This window comes from Scaptodrosophila lebanonensis, unplaced genomic scaffold (genome assembly GCF_003285725.1).
Source record: "Scaptodrosophila lebanonensis strain 11010-0011.00,11010-0021.00 unplaced genomic scaffold, SlebRS2 tig00001412-arrow-pilon, whole genome shotgun sequence".
Classification (NCBI taxonomy): Eukaryota; Metazoa; Arthropoda; class Insecta; order Diptera; family Drosophilidae; genus Scaptodrosophila; species Scaptodrosophila lebanonensis.
In genome coordinates this window covers 11290166-11309285 of record NW_022060739.1, presented here as the reverse complement: position 1 = coordinate 11309285, position 19120 = coordinate 11290166, and the positions used below count along the sequence as shown (strand labels likewise).

General features: G+C 39.7%; 1 protein-coding gene across 2 annotated transcripts; it reads right to left on the bottom strand.

Moving 5' to 3' along the window:
• Positions 1 to 11022: 11022 nt before the first annotated feature.
• Positions 11023 to 12108, bottom strand: LOC115631852 (cilia- and flagella-associated protein 299). Of its 2 annotated transcripts, none has more exons than XM_030528696.1 (3): positions 12014 to 12108; positions 11656 to 11962; positions 11023 to 11592 (listed from the first exon to the last, which is right to left on the bottom strand). In XM_030528696.1, exons 2-3 carry the CDS (start codon positions 11959 to 11961, stop codon positions 11194 to 11196), a joined length of 705 nt encoding a protein of 234 aa, XP_030384556.1. In that variant the 5' UTR covers position 11962; positions 12014 to 12108; the 3' UTR covers positions 11023 to 11193. The 2 variants fall into 2 exon arrangements, with proteins under 2 accessions (XP_030384556.1, XP_030384557.1); XM_030528697.1 differs by having other exon boundaries at positions 11023 to 11562.
• Between the last annotated feature and the right edge of the window lie 7012 nt (positions 12109 to 19120).

Below are 19120 nucleotides of genomic sequence, written 5' to 3'. Positions count from 1 at the left end.
TGCTGTTTTATGGTTTTATTAAAACTAATAAACAAAGGCCAACGTCGTGCCAACATCTGCGGGCAAGCTCTTTAAATTAAAGGCCAAGGCATCGCCCACACACTGTTGTTCTCGCCCCCCTCCGCCAACTCAGCCTCGTATGCGGTTTCTCCGATTCAGACTGCGCATGCAATTACCCATATGCGTTGTTAAGGTCGTAATCCCGCATCAAACATCATTTACTTCGCATTTATTCAGCAATTCAATTGCGAGGATGCGAGTCCTTGTGGCCACCCGCTCGTGCTTTAATGTATTTATTTGTTTAAATCGTGTAAATAATTCATCAATGGCTGCTGCAACATTGTTGTTGTTGTTGCTGCTGCTGCTGCTGTTGCTGCTGCTGCTGCCAATGCCGATGCTGGCGTGCGTTTAAACAAACAAACAAACAAACGCGCGTGAAATATTCAATTAAATGTGTTAAATGAAACAATTACAAAGCTCACTCTCTCATCTGCATGCAACGTGAAAATGAAGCAATGTCAACAGTGGTCAGCACATGGCGTGTGTGGCAGGGTGTGTGTGCAGGGTGAGGAGTTGCAGGTTGGGGAGAGTGGGTGTGGCACTGACTGCATTCAACCCACTGGGCACAACTGCAAGCTGCTACGATTTCCCGTCTCTACATAATGCGAGAGAGATGACCTCACATTTTTACTTCAGCTCGAAATACTATAAGGCTCTGACGATTCTGTACTCTGTTGTTAAATAATTACATTAAAGTAATTTATGAATATTAATAATTTTTTGTATTTTTGCATTTTTACTTACAACGGTTGTAGTTAGTAAAAGTCATGGCTCTCTTATTAATTTAATCGACAATTGAGTATATTTCAGAACTGCCTCACATTCCGCAGAATTCTCGCATTTAAGCAATTAAAGTTTGACTTAAAAATATATGCATTTTTGGAGAAATAACTCAATGACAACCTTCCTTACAGCCAACATTTTAAAGCGGATAAGCGCTATTCTTTAAGTTCATTTTTTAAATCCTCTTTTGGGTTTTCATAACCCTTTTGCTGCTCGTCCTTTTTAGTCGCGCAGTTGCTTTCTTCCAAATTTTATTGTTTCAGCAGCACAACCCAAATTTTAACTGATTTCGAATTCGCTTTGTTTATTACATTTTAGACTAGGGAGTTTGAGAAGCGTCAACTTAGGGTAGCCGTGAAATTTAATAGTTAATAATCATAAATTAAAAATGTACCACAGACTTTTTCTTAAATTTATAAATAGAAGCAACTGGCACTGACATTATAGACTTAAAACTCAGCTTTTACCACTAAACTAAATACAATCATTTGTCCAGCATTTATGATTTAAGACCTCAAGAAGAAGAACACTTCATTGGCCGCTCCAATAATATCTACAAGTACAAGGAATGAATCCCTTCTTACTGTCGTTTTAAAAAGCCTTTGTGTACGAGGAGCTCTTTTGTGCTTAACTCCTTACCACTATCCATCATTTAAACGACTATATTGTTAGTCGCTTGCAACTTTTTCGCTTTGCTTCCAAAAAAAGGAGAACATTTCTTAAAACTTGCGCTCAGCCAATTTCTGTGCTGCTTGCTGGCAGTTCATGAAGCCAGACTTGTAAGCTGCATATAGCCCTATTCTTATTCGTATTCTTATTCTTAGACGTCTTTGCATGCCAGCCCAATTATGCAGCCACAATGTTTGGTAACTGCGCTTTTGCAGTCGCTGCCCCCAACCCCCACCCCACCCTCACGCCCTAGCCTCAGCTCTCAGGCTCAACTCGGTTATCTGGCGCGCTGTGCCTGCAACTTATGCCGCACATTATGTCGCCGTTGAGCGTCGCTTGTGCATAAATTAATGAAAATTTATTTATGCCCAAAATATAGTGCAGCAGCAGCAAAAATTTACGCGCACACACACACACACACACACACAAAGAGCCGTGTGAAATGCTTTCCAGTGCATTAAGCAATGAAGGCCGAGGACGAGGCAGCGAAGCGCATATATCACTCAAAGATATTGTTGTTGTCAGAGGGGTGGGCTGGGAAAGTGGGCGTTGCTTGCGCATTGTCGCCTACTCTGTGGGAACATAAATTTGCAAAACATTCAGCAGCAGCAACAACAGCAGCAGCAACAACAACAACAACTGCGTTCATATGGGCAAATGTCATGCAACAGCGAGAGGTAGAACGCTTCTGGCCTCCTCCTTTGCCGGTCGCACTCTTGCAACATTGACACGACACCGAGCGAGCTTAAAACGTTGCAAAAATCAATTTGTTAAACTTCAATGGAAATCGTTGTCATCCCTGTCGCCAGGCACCTCCTGCTTAGTATCCTTCTAGTCGGGGTTCTTGCTAACGCCCCATAATATGCTTTTGTGTCTGGCAAAATATTTGCCTCGATAACAAGCAGGTGTTCCTTCCACAACATAGAAGCAACAAACGACACTAGAACGCTCAAGACTCGACTCTTGTATACGCTTCCTCCTCCTCCTCCACAGATCTGCAAGTTAAAATGCATTTTGAAATAATCGTTCCTCTCGCAGCTATATGATATAGTCGAGCAGCACGACTAAATTCAACTTTTGCAACATCCCCAACGGTCCTCAAAAGCTAGAAAAGTTTTCTTACAGTCGTAGACCCGGCCTGCTGGAGCGACGAATGAGTCAAAGGATATATTTTTTATCTTGCTGATCGTGGATATTAAAACAAAAAGACGTGGCACAGCTAGCTAGATAGATAGATATTAGATATTATTATAATTAGTTTATATTTCTACTTCTTTGGCTTTTCTAGCTTATAAGATGCTTTTTATAATTTTTATATATTTTCCTCCTATGTCGACAGTCAATGTTTGTTGACATAAATAAATAAATAAGAACCAAAAATAAAATGGATTCCAACACGCCTGCTTCTGTTGCCCGTGTCATTGAAACCGAGCTATGCTTTTTAGCTACAGAGTATGAAAACGTTATAATGCTGCACGAACTGAGTTGGTGGCAGTATTGTTGCAAGGAATGGCTGAAAGTGGGGGAGGGGCTTTAACAAAATGACTTTTCGTGCTGCTTGCCAAATGGTCAACTCTACATTTCCTTTTCTGGCAACGCTTTGGCCGCGCTCTTGGCGCTTGCTCTGCTGCTTCGTTCGCATGCAGTTTCCGCTTCCGTTTGGCATACCCTCGCTTTCCCCAACTCCCCAACTTCCTCAGCTGCAGCTCCAGCCCAGGCTCCAGCCCCAGCTGGTTTTGCATGTCGTCACGCGCTGCCTTTCACTGCACTTATCATGCTCGTCCTCTTGGATGGCACCACAAAGCAGGCATTGTTGTTGTTGCTGCTAATGCCATTGCTGTTGTTATTGGCTTAGCCAAGCACTTTAGCCATCAGTTTGTTTAGTCAGTTTGTAGTCGTTTTGTCGAAAATGTCAACAAAATCAAGACAAAAATGCAACAATATGCAGTGAGCCACAAAAGAGCAAACATATTTGAGGACATTACGTTGCGCTCGGCTTGCCACTCAGTCAGCTCGCCAGTCACCCGTTCCGTCAGCCATTCAGTCAGTCAGTCAGTCAGGCAGTCATTCATTCACTCAGTTGTTGGTCGTGCCTGCTTTGGCTTTTTTATGTCTTCTCTGCCACATCATCAATTACACATTTTCATATGTTTGTTTGACTGCCGCCTGCCTGCCAGCCAGCCATTCTGCGTGTGTGTGTGTGTGTGGGTATGTGAGTGAGTGTGATTGTGTGTGTGCATAGAAATTTTACAACTTCTGATGGCTGTCTATTCCCCACTCTGTTCTCTTCTCCTCTCCTCTCCTCTCCTCTCCCCACACTACCCCACCTATCGCACTATCTCTTGACGTGCTGTTCGGCTCGACTGACAAACATAAATCAAACATTTCCCACGTTGCGAAACAATTTCCGCTGCACGGCGCCAACTCAAGTTATTCCAGACTTTCTATATACATATGTACATACGAGTATACATATATGTGTGTACGTACTTGTATGTATGTATGACTGCTTACTGAATTTTATTTATGGCATCCGCCGACGCGCACAAACACATCTTGGCAGTTCTTGATATATGCATGTATAGAGGGAATGACTTCAGTTAGAAAATTCACAATTGCTCTTTACTTGATACATAATTGTTGTTATTATTATTGTTGTTGTTGCTGGTGTTGTTGCTGTTGTTGTTGCTGTTGTGGCTCTTGTTGTTATTATTATTGTTGCATGACCCGACACGCAATGCAACGTTTTGTTTTGTTATTGTTTTTATCACATTTCGCCATTGTATGGCATTTTGATTTGTGGTTTATAAGCTTTTGTTGCTCATAAATTTGGCTTAGCCAGGTCGAGTGGTTGAGTCCTGCCGCTGCCGCCTTTGTTCCCAGCCCGCAGATCCGCCCTTTTGACATTTGCATGTCTGCTTCAGTTGTTGTTGTTGTTGTTGAGGTTGCTGTTATTGCTGTCGGATTTATTGTTAAATTAAATGTTACACACTTTTAATGCACATTTTCGCACTTTTCCCAGAACAGTGTAATTCAATTAAAACTGAAATGTTTTGCGTACAACGTGTTGTATGCGCAATGGGCGAACCACAATGTTAATTAAATTGTTTCAAGTAACACATTAATACTCACTCTGATAATCGGTGCGAGGGCATTAGAGTACTACGGAATTGCCTTCAAAACAACGCAAATAATGTTTATAATTTTGCTTCCATGGAGAAGGAAAAACCAAACGATAAATGTGAGGCGAACCTTTGCGCATATAAATGAAGCAATTTTTGAAAATATATAGTATTGATTTATTCTAGGAGGGACTTGGCTGTACAAGTTTTTAGCGTGCCTTAACTAATTGCTAAGGTTAATAAATAATAGCACTAGCTACAATTATTTTTTATCGTATAGTTTCTTATGTTCTATAGCTGTTTTCTTAACTACAAAATTGTAAGACATATTTACAATTTGATTACACACAGTCGTTTGGCAAATCAACATTTGAGAAGTATTCATAGAAATATATGTGCAATAAATGTGTATGCAATAAAATAAGAAAATACATAGACAGGAACAAAATCTTAAATTGCTTTCAACTGACAAGCGTGAACAGATTTCTCCTAAAAAAGGAAGAGGTTTAAGAAACTGCACGTTAAGGATGCTTCCCTAACGAACCTACTTCTGAGTTCATTTTTATTTATTAGAAGCATAATATTATTTGGTGAAAAATAACAAAAAAGTACGCGTTTAATGTATATCGATTTAAAGCTCCAAACCTTTAAATTACTGTTGTACTTCTAAAGGCTGCATTGAATACTGAACTTAACTCTCAACAAAAAGTTGCCTAAGATATAGGCTGCTACCTCTCCTTTCTAGTAAAATATTAGAATAGTTACTCAAGCTACCTCCGCAATTTTGCATCGGCCTAACAAAATAAATGCTCTGGCTCACGCCCCATTATTCATATCATTGATAGTATTCTTCGAATTAACTCTTGGAAAATAAATATTTGGTGAATGGGCAATACCTTTGTTTAAATGATTGTCTGGCTAGCCAAGCAGACTGAATTAAGTGTCTAATGGAGAAGCAATTTAATATTGCTGTAAATGAGTGTATTCCAAGATTTGAAACTTAAATTTATGAAGTGGTCTGTCAACAGATTGGATACATAATTGTTGTTATTTTTCAGCCACATCCGCAGTTTCAAAAGTTTCATTTAGCCCAACTCAGTTAATTGATTGTGAAGATCGAAACAAGGCATGCTTGTTGCCTTAAGGCGTATTATAATTAATACTAAGTTGCTCGTATCTTTAATTTAAACTCCACGTGAACAACATCCAATGCCAATTTATGCCAAGCCACAGGCCACAAGCCAACGGCCCCGAACCGACCGAGCCAACCGAGCCAACCAAGCCAACCGAACCGACCGAAGTCAATCAAGCATGGCGGGCAACCACAGGTCGCCTGTCATGGCCATTCAAGGGGTTTCCGGGCAAAAATATTTCATTTAAGCCAAACATTTCATTCATTTCGTTCATTTCATTCCTTCATTATTTTCATTATTGGTCACATTTTATGATTGTGAGTGAGTCGACCCCTCAACGCGTCTGGCCTAGTCGTTTTGCCTTCTGCTGAGCATTTGTGGCATGCAGCTTAATTTAATATGCCTTCTGCGCCTGCCCCATGCCTGTGCCACTGTCACTCTCACTGCCTCTGCCTCTGCCCCTTTGCTCTGCCGTTGCCATTTTATGGCATATACTCGCACATATTTGTACATTTGGCGAGGTCGGAGTCTGTTGGCCGTTGTGTCCTTTTTATTGCGCCGCTTTATGTGTTTATTTGGCTTAAAAGGGTTTCGTCGTCCAGCAGCGAAGAAAGGAGGGGGGGAAAGGGGAAAGGGGAGAGGGATCCCTGAGCGATGAATGCTGTCTGGGCACGTCGTCAGCTGGCAACGGCCAATCTTGAGAGCTTAAATTATTTATTAGGCATATTTTGCGACAGCTTACAGCTCCTTTGTGCCCGTACGAGTATAAGAAATAATTCTTGGCACAACGACACATGAGCGGCATATGTTCGGTTTCGGTTTGGGCCATAAATTATGAGCGTTAACAGTGGCCCTCGGTCCCAGAGTGGCGTTCTTCCACCTGATCGCTGACTTATCGCTGCCTTATGGCTGCAGCTGTAAATCAAATGTCCTTCCACAAATCGTAGACAACCATAAAAACGTTTGCAGCCGAAATTTGTCAACTACGACCTTCAATTTCCTCTGCCACTCAGTCAGTCAGTCAGTCAGTCAGTTAGTCAGTTAGTCAGTGAGAGTGTCATTCAGTCAGCCAGCTATGCAGTCAATTATAATCCAAAGCACTTTAATTATTCATGAACAGAGTATTATTTGCATACAAATTTTGGCAAGAGCTCGCAAAACAATTAAATTGCGATTCATTTCAATGACAAAAACAGCAACAACAGCCACTTGCCAATCAGCCATTCATATGAATTTATCAATAATTCATGAATTGCATTTAACAATGCAAACATTGAGCAAACACTTCAGTTTCAGCCTCAGCTTCAGCTTCGCCAACTGTCCATATTATTTACAGCTGATTGAACGAACGAGGCACAAAATCCAATAATGAAATTTCAACGTAAATTGCATGTCTGCCAAATAACAATCGAAATATCCATAATAACACCACCAACAACAACACTCTCAAACACATTTTTTCTTTTTTTTTTCTGCATAAGACTCAACTCGCTTCGGTATTCAGATCACGTAAAGAGTTGTTTCACATATTCCAAGAATATATTATTCACAAACAATTTGTCCAACGATGTTTTTAAGCTTTGAACTGCAGCGTTTGTGCGGAGGATGGAAATTGTTATTTTAAATGCACATTCTGTTTTTCTGCTCAATTTTTTATTAATAGAGTATATGTACTATATTCTATATACAAATATACATTTAGTATACATATATAAATGCAGATTATTTGGAATAATTGCAAAACGTTCGCACTCCAACTATTCCTCTAGTGAAAAGGAAACCAATAAAGATTAAGCACAGCATGCTTTTAGACTGCACGTTTTATTTGCGTTGTATTGATTTAAAAAGAACTAAAGAAAATGCGTCGCCCCTCTGCTAATTAATGGACTAATGGGTATAAATAAATATATTAAGATTATGTCCGCATTTTGGTCATAAGACTCATACTTAAGAATGAAAATATTTGCGAGCAGTTCAGACAAATATTTTTTGTTAAATTTAACAACTGCAAGGTAATAAAATTGAAAGAAATTTGAAAATGAAATCATCTTTGTTGTACTTCTTTTTTTTTTTTAATAAAAAACAGGATTCTTAAAAGCACTTGACGCTTACATTAATTTATAAAAATAAAAAAATTAATTAAATTAAAAATTAATTAGTTGATTGATTGCACTAATAATTAGTTTTTGTTTGAAAACTGGCTTGGGAAGCTCAGAATTTTAAAATGGTCCCAATTTTTATCATTTTGAAAACTTTACTTGATTGCTCTTTCATTAAATTTGTAGCTCCCAATTATTATCATTGACTAAATTCATGTTTTTAGTTGTTTGGTCAAATATATTCATACATACAAGTATGTACATATATCATTATTTATTTAAAAGTTAATGTAATAACAGCACACAAAATGCGAAGCCTTCCAATTAGGCCTTCTTAGGCCTTTGCTAAAATTAGTATAATTAGACATATATAGTAATGGTCTACAAATTCTTTATAAGTTGGGGTAAATTGCTGCCATTGACATTCAATTGACAAATTGTGTTGTGTGGTGTTTGATATTGTTTTGGCTTGGTCACCAGAACTGGTTGTTTTTAATCAAAACATATTAAATTAGCATAGAGACTGTCATAGAGGGGAGATTGCAGGCAAATATCATAATGCCTACTATCTTATATATTCAAACTGTTCAGCCAGGGACTGGCGTCTTGGGCAAAGTCAGTGAAAGTGGCCGGGCAGTGCCAGATAGTCAAGTAGGCGGCAAATCCTGGCCATAAATTGCATGTTCAGTTCGGATGAAATTTATTGTTGCTTGTTTCTCGAAAGCAGAAAATGCAATTTCAATGCACAGCTGGAGAAAGAGAGGCCAACTATAATAATAATAACTAAACTTGCTACAGTTGTTGTTGTTGCTGTTGCTATTGTTGTTGTCCCAAGCAACAAATTGACTTTGGGCGCAGTAAAATAAATATTCGCATGCAGATAGCCCTGGACTTAGTGCCAGTTTTATTGCAATATGCGACTCGAATGCAAGCAAGAAATTTTGCAAATATTTACTTGCATCTGCCCTTTCATATAATTTGTTGAATGTGTGTGTGTGTGTGTGTGTGTGTGTGTGTGTGTGTGTGTGCAGGATATTCAAAATTTGTGCACCTGCTAGCACCAGCTTTAATATTTATTCTAATTGAATAAGTATGGCTCCATGGCTGGAGGCAGTTGGAGTTGCTGACCAGCAATTGTTTGGATGTTTGCCTTCTGAATTAATTAGCAGCTAATTACGTATGCAAATTAATTTCATTTTCAGCACAACCAATGGCATTAAAATCATAATTAAAATTTGTTAATTATTTACTTAGTTGTTATTTATGAAAATGGTTCTATTTAATTATGCAACAGGCAGTTAGAAAGCAAGTCCCACTATTAAATACGCTACTACCAGCTACGTATTTTTTTAAATATAATAAATATATTCTTAAGAACTGAGCTTCTCTTTCTCTGTGCATTTAAATGCTACTACTTGAGACACTGAAACCATATGTTCGTTGACTGCAGACTCTCCTAAGTATTTACAACCAAATTAAGAATAAATAAATTATCTGAAATGATGATAAATAATAAAATGAAATGATTAACGCCTGCATGAATGCTTCAAATAACAATTAAATCGATTTTTTATGAAGTCTGCAGCACGAAATATTTTACTCATTAACCAACCATTAAATAAATCAGAAATTGCTTTAAAAATTGTCATACGTCAGTGTATAAGTTGAACTAATTAAATTCATTGATACTTTGATAGCTTTAACAAGTGTATTGCTATTAATTGTTCACTACTTTTTAATTGCTTTGTTTTACACACATACTTGTACTTCTTTAATCACCTAGCAATTGTTCTATGAAACAAATTAACATCACTAGTTGTTTAAACTAGCAACAGTATGAATTTTATTTTTGTCAACTTAATATGCATATAAAATTATTTGCATTTTCTTTATACAAACAATTCCAAGGACGCAAGGAACTCTGACTACTGCACTAAGCTGGCTGCTGTTCGCTTACTTAAGCCGAACTTCTGCCAATTAAGATACTTAGTGGTACTTAGTGGCCATGGATACCATGGCGTATGCGTAATATGCATAATAGATAGGCCGATAAGGCAATCGAAAATGACCACCGAACTGAAACTCCCGCAACAACAACCGCACTCACTCACACATAGTTGGTCGCAAACATAACTATAAATGCCTATGGGCATACCTCCCCCAAACACACACGCACACACACGAACTGCACACATTAAAGGGATATAGTTTAATTGGGAGTGCAGACAGTTGACAAACCTTGGAACGAAAGACTGCAACTCAGTTAATGAATTTATATAACCACTCGGCTCTAAAGTAAACAGCTTATATGTATAATGTACGTCAAATAGGGCTCGAATAATTTCCGGCTACGGCTGGACGCTGCCGGCAAAATGTCCATCAAAACGTCAGCAGGCATAACTGTAGTAGCAGCAGCATCAGCAGCAGCAGCAGCAAATGATAAGATATGGAAAGCAATTTACGTAAACTGTCAACGACAAATTCGTTTCAAAGTGGCCAGGCCGACAGACAGAGTGACGGCGAGTTCGGAGAGGTGGACGTGCGACGTGAAACAAAAATACAATAAAATACATTATTTGTAAATTTTAAAAAATAATTTTAAAAATATATCTGTACTGATATAAAGCCTGTGCCTGTGGTATTAAAAATGTAATATTGGGATTGAAAGTAAACTCGAACAGCTTCAATTTTGTAATTTAACTTGAATAAAGTCTCAAAAGCCCTTAAGGTCCTTTCACACACACCGATAAAACGTTATACGCGTATATGTATGTAAATGTTGCCAGAACTGTTAAAGGTTTCAAACGCCGTCGACTTTAATTTATTTGGCTTGTCTGTAGTCGGCGCAGGGTCTGAGAAAATATCTGATAGGCTTTCAGACCACATCGCAGAATAATAAATGGGTGGTAGAAAATCAATAAGTAATCAAAGAACGAACTCCCTATTGTTAAATCTACTATTAAATGCTTTCTGTTTTATGAAACAGTGCAACGCAATACTGATATCGCAGGCGTGACAGCATTTCCCTATTTTCACAAGGCCATCCCTAAGAGAATTGGAGCAAGAATATCGAGCGACACTGTGTGGCAGTGACAGCAATACAGCGACCACAAAAGTACACACGCACACACACATAAATTAAATAACAGCAACATATTCGCTGGATTGAGTTTTACACAAACGCACTCGCAATTAAAGCAACCTGGCAACTTAATGCCTTGCAAAGCCGAATACCAATTGACAGCCATAAGCCAATGATGTCCTCGAAGCTTCTGATGCCAATCGAGTGCTCTTTTGTGTGCTTTATTGTTGTCAGCTCATCCCGCCCTAATTGATGCGTCTGATATAATGATCGAAGAATATAACCTGTCCGTAGATGCGCGAATTGTACATTGAGCGCCGCGCATTCTGGCTGTTGGGGCACTCACAGCCTGCATTGATGCAGATGAACTTGTGGTCTCCACGATGCTTCACAAGCAGACTGTGAGCGCCCTCCTCCACGGGACTGAAGTTGTCGCTGCCATTGTTGGAAACGGCGTTCTTATACCAGTCCCGATAGCTTATGTCGCGTCTGCGCGGCATCAGCTTTGCCTTGCCTTCGAAAATCGCTCTCCAGTCAAAGCAGTGGCTTTTCTTCATGCGTGACTCACGCAGACTCTGTTCCAGGTCTATAAAGCCGGACACCTCCAGGCCTGACTTTGCGCGCATGATGAGAAAGACAATGGTCTGCCATTAGAACGAAAAGTTAACTTCAATACACATTTACACACAACTGGTTTCGACACCCACCGATATCTTTTTGGTAATCAACATCATCTCGCGCTTGGCAAATTGATGCAGCACCCGATCCCTGCTCGTAAGATATACGCCAAATAGATCGCTGTCGTGCATTCCCCGGGGAGCTGCAGCCTCGGCGGCAAGGCGACGCTTCTCATCGAACTCTTCGCGCATGAGCAGACCAGCCATGCAGCTGTGTCCACACGCATTTTGGACGAAGCGCCTGCTAATCGGCCAGTTACGCATGTAACGTATATCATTAGTGGTAATAAAGGCATCTAAGTAGTCCTCGTAGGTGTTATACGCGAGCAAGTTCATGCTATAAACAGCTTGATAAATGGTGGATGTAAAGAGTCCATCAGGCGCTTACCTGTTAGCCAAACAAACACGTACTTAAACCCCCAAACAATAGTTTAGGAACCAAAAAAAAAACAATTAATAACGAACGAAAATAAAACACAAAATAACATTGAAAGCAAAATGAATGAATAGGCAAAGTTGAATCTCTTTAATTGACTAATTCAATCACCTTAAAAGTAGAAATGGTTTTCAAGTGCTTCACTTACTCTGTCAAAGCTTAAAGGAATCGGAGCAGAATTCAATGCCAATAGAAAGCTGAAATTTCAATATAATGGTGGCCAAATCTTTAAAGAAAATACTGTCTCGTCACAGTAAATACCATCTATGGTATTCCACATACTACTTACTATATTTACTTAACAAAAAACGTTGTCACTCAACTTTCTTCTTGATATTAATGGTGTCCTTTGCATATTTATTATGTGATGCAAGTTTATCAACAAACTCTAAAAGTTTTCTGAAACAGGCGTCACCTTAATAAAACTACAGTTCCAAGTTGTTTATCATAAAATAAAATGGACATTTTTGCAGCAAACCTTAATCATAATAATATATTGCAATACTTGTTTAATGCTTACTTTTAAGAGCAACACAAATATTTAACAAAACTTACGAATAATGGACTCCGGTCATCAAATTGCTAATAAGCTTAAGCAGATTTAGCAGCCCATATTGATATTTAATCATGGTAATCTCACTTTTATGTTTTGGTTTAATTATTCAAATTTAGACAGCATTACTTCAAGTTTTGAAATGTAAATGAGCTCTTTCTAGAGATTTATTTTCTTTATTATTGTGGCGCATGCATCAAACGTAAAACTTTAATCACTGAAAATTTTCTGCCATGACATTGCTAGGCAACTCCGCACATACACTTTAATTTAAATTCAATTATGTTTATTTTCCTTGTGCGAAATTTTTGGATTAAGTTACTTATTCATATCAGCAATAATTGATTTATATTTCATTTGATTATGGAAGCGACAGAGCAAATTAAACGTTTAACTCAATTACTAATTTAAAGGTATTAGTTTCAATCTCATTCCCTCTCCACTCTCTTATTTGTACAAAATCTGCTATTTGGTTAGCAAATTCACATTTACGCTTAAACGGAACGCCGCTTTAGATTATTATTATATTTAAAGCATCCCCTTGTCAGTTGTACCAGGCTCAGGCTATGTAGGACAGCTTCCGCCATGTGCTTGGTTGGGCAAGGTTGGGATATTTGCAATAAATTGACAGTTAGCCTCCTTTGTAACAACGCTTGAACTGTGCATTGTAAAATTGTTGAATATTACAAGTGAGTAATTGTTATGGGCCACATAGACAAAGGCTAGTCGCTCACATAAAATTTAATAAACGGCGAAACTTTCCAATGGCTGCTGCAGAAACTCGACACACACACACACTCACTCACGCGCGCGCTCACATGTGTGCATTGTGTGTGCTGACAAAGTTTCGCATATTTTCAATTAAAATTTCCCATGAAATTGTGGGACAGGAGCGACTCTCTGCAACACACACACACACACAAGTGTATAGGTGCACTTTTATATGCACTCCTGTGTATCGCATATTAAACTAATTACTTCATAAACATTTAACTGCACTAGAATTTAATTTGCAGCCTGAAAGCATGCAACACTTTTTTCACACAGAACTTTACACCGCTGCCGCGTTTATGTTTTTAATTTAAACACAACATGGAATGTAATCGCATTCACGTGCCTTTGCATGCATGTGTGTGTGCGTGTGTGTGTGTGCACTGCGCTGCGCTATTTAAAGACACTTTCATCTCCCACTGTCGCTGCAGCGCAATTAACATGCTGCCAACAGTTGACGCCAAAGCGACGGCTGCCGCAGCTGCTCGCTCCACTCGTCGCCCTGCCTATGTAGTTTCTTTTCCTGCTACTGCTGCTGCTGCTTCTACTGATGCAGCTGCTGCTCCTTCTTGCAACTCGTACTCTGACGCTTCTGCTGCTCGTTTTCGTGCTTTGTCACGCTTTTGTTCGCTGTCACCGGCGGGCGGCAAGACGCTGTGCCACAATTCTACGCTTGCCGCCTGCCGGTTGCCGTCTTGAACGCGCAAATTGCTACTTCACTGGCCCCACATTCCACACACACACACACACACACACTACCAAGTGTGTCGTCCCTTTGCCCTTTGTTGTTCGTATTCGTGCCACACTGTGCGCCGCTTGCTGTTATTTCCACTTTACTTCAGTTTACTGCCACTTCCACTTCCATTTCCACTGCCATGACCAGCACCAACCATCTCCAGAAACCAACAGCCAAGCAGCGCCGCCACGACGCCAAGCTGGCACCATTGTTTGACTTGGTCATTAGTAAATGTATGTACTTTTCCTAGCGTAAAAAGGAGTTAAGTGCGCACTCTAAGGATTTATACGAGTATGCGTACGAGTGTGTATATGTAGGAGTGAGCCTCTGAAAGCCGTTCTTCGCCGGCCTTCGTGATGCTTTAAGTGGGCATTGCTGGTGAAAGGCGCTAGCTTCATTATTGTATTATGCAAATTCAATTTATGGTTAATATTGTTGTAGAAGAAGGTGCGCTCTTTTCGTCATTTACTTGAAACATTCAACTTACGAGTACTTATACATTTCAGATTATGATTTATAATTCAATTGATGAGCTGAATGGACGCAAATGTTGTTGTGTTGTTAGTTGATCAAAATTTGCAAGGCAAATCTTTTGAAAAGGTTCACAAACACCTTTCCCTACAGCGGCTTCTTATGCTTTAGTTACAACTATTTTACATACAAGTATATGCCTTTTCAAGATACCAAAATGTGGACTTAACATTAATGTTAATATCCATATCTATACATAAAATAGGGTCTTTTAATCAAATGAACAATTAGCCAAAATGAAGGTCCTAATTGCTCCTTATAGACATTGCTTTTTATTTTATTTTCATACACATTGCTCTTGACAGTATTGTAATGAGACACAACAGAACCGAACACCAACAGATGTTATCTTCTTTGGCGTAACTTCTACCATTTGCTTCCACAGCATTGTGGACAACCATATGCCTTGCACATAGTACTATACAAATATGTAGTTGGTAGGAGTCACACACCCGCCTAGAACACAAATTATCAACTATCAATAAATCGCCAGCATGCATATTCCCAGCGCACATTGTCGTAGATCTTGGCAAAGAAATCAAAGCCACATAAATTGCGCAAATAATTCCGTATATGTGCTGTGCTGTGCTGGGGATTTGTAATAAATATGGTGGCGGTGCTGGCCAAGTGCCTTCAAATACAGAAACTGCAGCTACACAAAAGGGCATGGGAGTAGGCAAAAGAATCATCACTTACAGATGACCGCAATGGCCGCAATGTAAAGTGCACACACACACACACACACACAACTCCAGTTTGAAGCAAACTGAGACTGAGACTGAAGCTGAAGCTGATGTTGATGGTGAGCTACGCCTTGGTGCTTCACAGAGCCCGCAATCGATCAAATGGAATTATGTCTCAACACAATTGTAAATAAATCTTTGCGGCTATGTGGACATGAACGCTGCTCTCTCTCTTGGGCTCTGGGCATATCACAATCCCACACAGATACCCACACACACAACTACACACAACTACACCCACCTACAACTCGTAGTTTGTGTGTGCCCGAAGATTGAGTGGTAATGTGTGCAAATCTAAAGCTGTGCCTCCCTCGTCCTGCCTTGCTTGTTCACCAAGTTGTTGTCGCTTGTTAGTTGCTGGTCGGCTTTGGGCTTCAGCCGCCTACTGCTCCTCCTCTTCCTCTTCGTTCTCCGCCTTCTCCTGGCTCAATGTCGGCGTTGTCATCGTTGTTGTTGCTGACATGTTGGTAAATTGGTCCTTAGCCGATTGCATCGATTGGTCGCCCATTCTACAGACAGACAGGCAGGCAGGCAGACAGACAGACGGTTCGTTTGCTGTGCATTTTGAGACTGGAATTAAATCTAAATACCGGAAATTAATCTGCTCAAAGACACACAAATGCAATATTATTCAAAGTGATTTTACAAGTGTCGTTGTCATTAGGAAATTGCCTGGCAGGCAGGATAAGAGCACGCCCTGCTGGCCAGTCAAGCGTCAACATATCAACGACAGCCGCCGCGTCTCTGCAACCATCCTTCGTCCCTTCCCACCGCAAGCGCGTGTGTGCAAATATTTTATGGCCAACGGCTATGGCTTCGACACTTTTCAACAGAATTTATAATGCGCATCGATAATGCTTTGTAATTTAAGGCCCAAATAAATAAATATCCGGCGCAACATTTTTGGGTGCTGTGAGCAAAATAAATCAGCACCCAAAAGCACAAAAGAAGGAATGCGATGTAAAGCTACGGTCAGAATGGAGGAACATACCGCGCACAAAAGTGGCCCACAATAGCAGAATAGTCCTGTAAGGCTGCGATCAGAAGCGCTGTCAATTGCTGTGTGTGAACTGTGTCCGTTTCTGCTGTCAAAATGAGTTCCAGCATGAAAATAAAGCCGAATTTTTTATGAAGACCTGTTCTTAAAACGATATATTATCAGAGAACATTACTGGTAAGCACTACAAGTATGCTAGTATCTTAGAGCTGTTTTAGAATTCCATAAAAGAAGTGGTGTGTTGACTTTAAGAGTGTAAACACAGCCTAAGTAGCTTTTTTTTATTTGTGTAACCACAGGCATCTTATCGTCGATCAGAACAACAACAACACACACACAGCACAAATCAGAAAAAATCAAAAAACAAGCCCACTGCGTTTCGTTTCTTTTCTTTGCCCAACGTTAATTTGTTTCTTGTAAAATGCCGTCGGCTTTGTGCAATCAACGTGAACGCGAACGTGCGTTTGGCCTTCGTCGTGGTCTTGTACTTGTACTTGTATATTTTTTTTGGCAGGAAACTTTTTGAGGCTGCCGGAAATTCGTTGGCAGGAAATGAGGAGGCAATTGGACGGCATCGGCAACAACGGTGGAGGTGGTGGCAACGTGGCGTATATGTGATGCGTGCCCAATGCAGCAACAGATAAGCCAGTCTTCCGCCAGTCTGCCAGCCTACCAGCCAGCCAGCCATCCAAGCAGGCAGGCAGGAGGCCAGCCTGTCTGACAGCCTTGTTGATGACGGCATAAGAAATGCGCGCTGATATCTACTCAACTTTAATCACATGTCTGTGCTGTGCTGTGCTGTGGTGTGGTGTGCGGGCGGCTTTCGAGTTGTGCGTAATGAAGCCGCACGATGAGTGGCAGCTGATGCTGCTACACTGAGAGAGAATATATTGTCAAGCCTACGATTTAAGCTATTCAATTGAAATGAAGTTCTTTTAAGTATTTCCCAAAGGTGCACATCATTGTAGAAATGACAGTGTTCATTAGTTGTGAAATAAACAGATCTCTCTGATTAAACTGCCCTTATTTGTATAAAGCATGCTCGAAAAATTTCCAGTCTGAACCAATTGTTATTTGCAATGCAAGGAATGGACCAATTCACATAACTATACTATACATACTTCTCTTTAGTCTATATTACCAATTCAAAACTACATAGTTGCTAGTAATTAGATTATTTCCGATATTCTGCAATCTATTGAACAACGTTGTCTACTCAGTCTACTCACATTAAAAATTAACACTTTAACATGCTCAAATAATTAAATTAAAGTTAAATATATAACATTTAATTTCCATGGAACTAACACATGTACAGAAATCAGTTGAAAGCAACATATGATGGTTATTACTAGACCTTATACTTCAACTTGTTTATTCTCCGGAAATAGACGAATGTACATTTTATATATTTATATTTTAAAAAGATTTAAAGTGTCTTCTTTGGTTGAAGATTGAATAGTCACTCAGACTTCTAGGAAGTGGAAAAGTGTTTCTCAAGTAGCTTCCATGAAGTCATCTTATTTCTGGATTACTTTAAAGAAAATTAATTGCTCGCCAACGTAGTAGTTGGTGATTTCCTTGAACAATGTTTCCTAGGAATAGAAGCTTGGTGTTCTAACAATCTGAGAATTCTCATAAGCCAACCAAAGTTGTTCGGCAATTTGTGCTCAGTGTACCCACGCCATTGTCTGCTGTTGATGCTCTTGTTGATGTGTCTTCTGCCTATTAATACGACGCCTTTTATGCCAGCCATATTAATTTTTTGCCACATTGACGTCGTTGTTATAATCGACAGGCAGCTGGTTCAAAGCCCTATCTGTTTTCTGTTGTCCGGGGCGTGACACGTGCCGCTGCTACTTCTGGTTTTTCAGGCTCACGTGTTGTCGGTTTTATGTAATTCGAATCCATTTATAACACGCTTCGATGCATACGCAATTAGTGCGCCAGAGCTGGCTGCAGGAATCTCTTATGTCCTTGCCTCTGCTGTTGGCAAGTGGAAGGAAAAGGGGAAGGGGCAGGGTGTTGCGTGCGATTTGATTTGTAATCGCACTTGTAACAACATTACGCACCAAGGATAGGCCGATTCTTTGTGTGCCTCCTTTGTTCGGAAAAGGGAAATTGAATCAAGTTTTGGGAACACTACTCGCTGTTATAAAAATCTCAAAATTCCTGCACGTTTTTTGGAAGCTGTTGAATGTTTAACGGCTATGTGCTAGGGCTTATTTTTATTTCATTTTTCTTTTCTGCCATTCGACTGGCTCAATGCAATATTAGAGTTGGCTGAGTGTAGATTCGAGTTGAAAACGTGTATGTTATTCAAATGCTTTAAAATTCACCTTTCAAATTAGCAGAAATAGACAGCTTTATATAATTTAGGCAGCTTCAAAAGCCATATAAGCTCTATTTAATTTCGATTATTAACCAGCTTTGCAAAGCTAGTGTATAACAACAATGACAAATATCTCAATATATTCAACGCACAAGCATTATAGATTTACTAACGAAGGATATACCCAGGCACCTAACTATAAACTGAAATTGATCTCGGCACCTTACTTAGAAATCTCTGCAAGAGTTAGTTTATAAATTTTAATTCTTGTGGCATATCAGAGGCAACTGAGTTAAGGAAATGCTTTCAACATACATGGAAATGAAAACAATATCTAAGGATTAAACACGTCGACAATGTGTGCTCCCCTCTCTCCTTTTCTGTTCATTGTATTGG

Excerpts from the sequence above, each read along its gene's own strand:
- LOC115631852 (XM_030528696.1), bottom strand. The coding sequence starts at position 11,961 with ATGAACTTGCTCGCGTATAACACCTACGAGGACTACTTAGATGCCTTT. Across the intron at positions 11,593-11,655 it reads TGATTACCAAAAAGATATCG|ACCATTGTCTTTCTCATCAT; the intron begins GTGGGTGTCGAA and ends TTCTAATGGCAG.